The sequence below is a fragment of the Lycium barbarum genome, chromosome 2 (assembly GCF_019175385.1).
Source record: "Lycium barbarum isolate Lr01 chromosome 2, ASM1917538v2, whole genome shotgun sequence".
Classification (NCBI taxonomy): Eukaryota; Viridiplantae; Streptophyta; class Magnoliopsida; order Solanales; family Solanaceae; genus Lycium; species Lycium barbarum.
The window spans coordinates 125,314,940-125,320,218 of record NC_083338.1 but is presented as its reverse complement, the minus strand read 5'-3'; the positions used below and the strand labels follow the sequence as shown (position 1 = coordinate 125,320,218).

At 33.5% G+C, this 5,279-nt stretch overlaps 1 protein-coding gene across 1 annotated transcript; it reads right to left on the bottom strand.

Moving 5' to 3' along the window:
- Positions 1–1,049: 1,049 nt before the first annotated feature.
- LOC132628866 (uncharacterized) lies at positions 1,050–2,224 on the bottom strand. Its single transcript, XM_060344622.1, has 2 exons — positions 1,794–2,224; positions 1,050–1,677 (listed from the first exon to the last, which is right to left on the bottom strand). Exons 1-2 carry the CDS (start codon positions 2,222–2,224, stop codon positions 1,050–1,052), a joined length of 1,059 nt encoding a protein of 352 aa, XP_060200605.1.
- Between the last annotated feature and the right edge of the window lie 3,055 nt (positions 2,225–5,279).

Sequence of the window (5,279 nt, the reverse complement as noted above, 5' to 3'; positions counted from 1 at the left end):
AACTTTTCTGATGTAAAATCCCTTGAGTAGTGAGAAAAATAGCTTTTTGTGAACTTGAACCCAACTCCAATGCATTATCAGATCTGATGCATTTCACTTTCTTGTTGAACTGTCTTTCTACCATAGATAAGAAACATTTTAAGATTGGAAAAGCATTACGCTTGATGCCGAGCAGAAAAGTCCATGTACCTCTACTGTAATCATCAACTATGGTTAAAAAATACTTGAACCCATTGTTAGTAGTGTGCTTATAGGGTCCCGAAGTATCAATGTGTATTAAGTCAAATGTACTTTTACTTTTAATTTGACTTGTTGGGAAAGAAGACCTGGGTTGCTTAGCTTGAGGACAAACAGGACATATATAATCAGAAACAGTAGGAACTTTGATAAAACTGAAATGCCTCATTACATAGAATGGCAAATGCCCAAGTCTCATGTGCCAAAGATTTATATCAGAACTAACAGTAGCAACAAGTGGAAAAGAAACAGGAACAGAAACTAAATTGGAATTGCTTCCTTTTTTAACAGAAACTACGTTGCTATTGATATGAGAACTAGACTTAGGATAAGAAGGCTACAGTAAGTACAGTCCTTCCTTGACTTCACCAAAAGCTTCTACCCTCCTCAATAAAGGGTCCTGCAAAATACACCCACTGATGGTAAATAAGAGGTGACAACTAATTTGAACACATAATCTGTTGACTGATAATAAATTGTATTTGAAATAAGGAACATATAATACATTTTTTAGAGTAAGGTTAGGCAGAATAGGAACATTTCCTATGTGAGTGACAACTAGTTTGAAAGAATTAGGCAAACTTATGCTGAGAGGAACAGGAAGTGGAAGGAGAGAATTTAAAAAAACCTGAATTAAAACACATATGCCAAGAAGCACCTGAATCAATTATCCAAGTGTTAGAGTTAAAAACTGAGAAGCAAGTTCCTGCATATTTAAGTATAGTACCAGCTATAGCTTGTGGGTCTGGATCTGAGGGTGGCAACTGTGACATATGCATTTGCTTAAACATTTGTGCTATTTCTATTCTTTGTTATTTGGTAAAATGTTGAAAGTTGTTGCCAGTTTCCTGCCCAGAAAATGGATCATTTGACTCTTGGTTCTCTTCATTGATCAATCCTGCATTTGTTTTTGCTCTGTTTTGAGTGTTCTTCCCTTTGTTAAACTGACAGTCATCTGGAAAACCAATCAGCCTGTAACAATCATCTACCCAATGTCCAGTTTTGAGACAATAAGTGCAGGTAGCATTAGGGTCATACTTTCCTCTTTTTCCTTTGGTTCTAGATTGATTGCCCACAAATTTCTGTGGATAGGGTTGGCTATTTGCAAATTTCTGGGGGTAAGCTTGGTTACTTACAAACTTTTGAGGATAGTTTGCAGGTTTTGGGTAGTTCTGTGATCTAGAAGACTGTCCTGGTCCTTTGAAGTTAGGTTTCCCTTGATTGGTGACCATCAAAGATGATAAGTCTGAAAAAACTTGTGCACTCATATGAACCTCCCTTTGACTCTCATCTTGAAGTAGTAGTGAGTAAACAATGTTCATGCTAGGGAGAGGGTTTATCATTAAAATGCTCTCCCTAGCCTGAGTATAGACATCATTCAAACCCATTAAGAAGTGGATCAACCTTTGATCCTGAACAGATTTAGCTAATTTCTCTTTCCTTCACATGTGCAAATGCAAGTGCACACAATATCTCAGTTTAGGCAGTCTAGTTCATCCCAGATCCTTTTGAGTTTTGTGAAATATGTTGAAATACTTGAGTTACCTTGAACTGACACACTCAGTTCTTTTTGTAGGTGATAAAGCTTTGTTCCATCTGATTTTCCAAATCTCTGTTGCAAGCTGTCCCAGATTTCTTTTGCTGATGTTAAATACATCACACTATCAGCAATCTCTTTTGATAGAGAATTCAACAACCAAGCAGTTACCATATCATTGTAACAGGACCATTGCAGAAACTCTGGTGAATCCATATCTGGGCTCTTACAACTCCCATTTATAAACCCCAGCTTCTTCTTTGCAGATAGGGCTATTAATATTGATCTTCTCCGTCCTGGAACCCCTCTACCATCAAATGTTGTGTTGATGAGATTTGTTCCAGGAGCATCTGAAGAGGTGAGGTGATAGGGGTGACTGGGATCAAAACTGAGTGATTTTGGATTCCTTGTTGGATCATTAACAGTATCAAGAGTGGATCCTTCAGGCATCTTGTTTGTTTAGTGATTTTAGATAGCAATTTTGATGAAAAAATGAAATTTGATTACTGAAAAATGGATCGAGCCTCACTGCTCTGATACCATGTTGTAACTTGAGAAACAAGAATGGAGAATTTTTTGTTGTATTCCTCTGATCATGTATGATCATTATTTATACATGTATATTTGTACAAAGAAAATATTTGTAATGCAAAAAGTAAATTATCTCAACTGTACACTTGTCTATATCCTATGTATTGTACTATGCCTATGTAACAAATTTGATTCCTTTCTATGTCCACTCATGTGCTATTCACACGTTCTCTTTAATGTTGATCACACGGCCAGGAATGTTTTAATCAGGAGGTGAGATGTGTGGCTTGATTGTTACCACGTGTCCTCCACAGATTATTTTGTCATTTGGTAAAGTAGATGCAATTTTGACCAACAAAGTACTCTTCTCTTTACTCTTATGTTCAGATTTCTTTTCCCTCGATGCTGTCTTCTTTCTTGAGCTAATGGAAGCAACAATTAAAGGCTTCTCATGCTCATCAGTCTTCTTCTCATGCTCATCAGTCTTCTCATCTTGTATTTCAACATAGAACGTACGCAGACGGTAGACTAACTCCTATCTTTATAGGGTAGAGATGTTATTTCCGATAGATCACCCTCGGCTCGAAAGAAAAGAAAGTGAAGCATGGTGTCAAATGATAACATAATTTTAAAAATTGTTCTATCCTGGTATTGGTTAGGGCTTCTTGTTTACCAAGTATATATAGATTAATTGATTATAATTTTACGTACATTAAGGTCGGAGGAAAATTGTGGTGGAAAAAAAAAGGTAGGGGGAAATTGTAAGTACCGCTTCCAACAATGTAGAAAAGGACAATTTTGGTCCCCCACCCGCTCACCCCTATAGTGCCCCTGCATAAACCTGCTAACCCAACTAATTATTTAGAATAGTTTTTAGTTATCGTTTTAAGTTTATACTTCTACATAAATGTGATAGGCAAGAACATGAAAGAAGAATTTTAAAAAGATCCGGTAAGTAAAGTACTAAGGACTCAATTGGTTTAGAAACTGGTTAAATAGAATTTGTAAACAAAGATTTGTATATAGATATTAGTAATCAAGTAATGTATAACTTTTTTTTTTTTTTTATTGAGCGTTTGGTTCTTTGTACTAAAAATGAGATGCGGTTAGAATTTAAAATATGAACTATTTTTAAAATTCAATAAATTTGAAAAGGTGTTTGAGAAATGAATATTTTACCTAACTTATCTATGGGTAAAAATTTAGTTAAACTTACGTTATGTATTGAGAAAATGAGGTGATTAATGGAAGTTTTATTGCATATATCAAATTTTATATGTTGAGGAAAAGTATGGAAGAAGAACAAGTCGAAAAGAAATCCAAATTAAAAGAAAATGGTAGAAATTTAATTTGTACAGTACACAATTCTTTAAAGTGGCGAAAAAGGCTCGCTAATGCGAGGTCAAGGGTTTGGTCTAACCTCATGAGGACAGTTTGGGAGAGTGAGATTCAACAAGTCAAAGCTTGTGAAAGCAATAATATTCTCTTCGCAATGGCGAGATTTTCACACAATTTTCGGACACTGATTATGTACTTACCCCCCCCCCCCCCCCCCCCCAAATCATGTTCATGAGACACTGTGCCCGGACAATCTAAGGGCTATTTTTAGAAAATCGAGTTTGAAAATTTTGTGGGAGTATAAAAGTTAAGGACAAATTTCTACACATTTTTACGGGAACAAATATGGGGAGTAAGGATTTACCATCAAATACCTTGAATTGAAGATTGGAGCTATATTTTTGAGAATTCCTAATCCTTAATTATCTCCTATTTCCTATTCCTCGTTTTGTATTACTAAATTTAGTGTAATTTGTGAATTTGGAAAACATAGCTATAGAAGACTTAGTTAATTTGGGTTTTATTTAGTTTATTATCATCTACTTTGTGAATTTGTTGATGATTACTTGTCGTTCTAGATATTGTTTCTTTTGTGATTCGCTTCCGACTCATTTTTGAGATTATATTTGCGACATCACTATTCTTTCTTTCTAGGAAGCGTGGTTGAGCCTGATAAGCGTTTAATCCATATATTAATTAAATAATGTACTATTATTGCATATTATATTAGGTATAACACAATACACCATTTGTGGATTAAAGTATACCAGAATTAGTTATGTTAGATTCAAAATACAAATCAAACACAGAATAAAGTAGTATCAAATTTTATATTATAATAATTTCATCTAATACGTCAAACCAAATATTTTAGCTTACAAATATTTTTTGTCTTTACCAGACGCTTATACCAAACACCTTCTAATTTTTTATTTTTTATTTTTTTTTATTTTTTTTCCTCCGGTAGATGACATATTTTATAAAATGTTTGAGTTTATGTTTAGAATTGTGAAGATAGCACCCCCTTCCATGTTTAATAAAATGATTCATTAATATGTTTTTAGGAACAAAGATCATGTTTATGACAAAATTATGTTAACTACCCAAAGCTAAGTTCTTAAACTTCAAGTTGTGATATGCTAAGTTATTGAGCTTCAAGTTGTGATATTACTTAGGCTTAATACCTAGATGGACCCTTAAACTTGACATGTTTTGTAAGATAGGCATATAAACTTATAAGGTGACCAGATAGACACTTAAACTTACTCAAAGTGTATTTTTCAAGTTTTTCAGTTGTTTTGAAAACAAAAACTATATTTTTCAAACACTCACAATTTTCATGGCCAAACAAGCCCTAAATATATCACAAAATATTTTTTTTAAAATGCAAAAATAAGGCAAACGCATATACATGAGACTATAAATGTGCACTTAAACCAATAAATACTCGCTAATCGCAATTTTGAAGCTTTCAATTAACTCGGTTTTTTTTTTACACTTGAATAATTAAAAAACAATAACTTTAACCAATAAAAATCCTTAAAAAAAAGAAATTTCAAATTAAGAAATTTCTAAGTTCAGTATTTCAAGTGTAAAAGAAATTTCAAATTAAGAAAACTGTAAAGCCGAGAAGAAA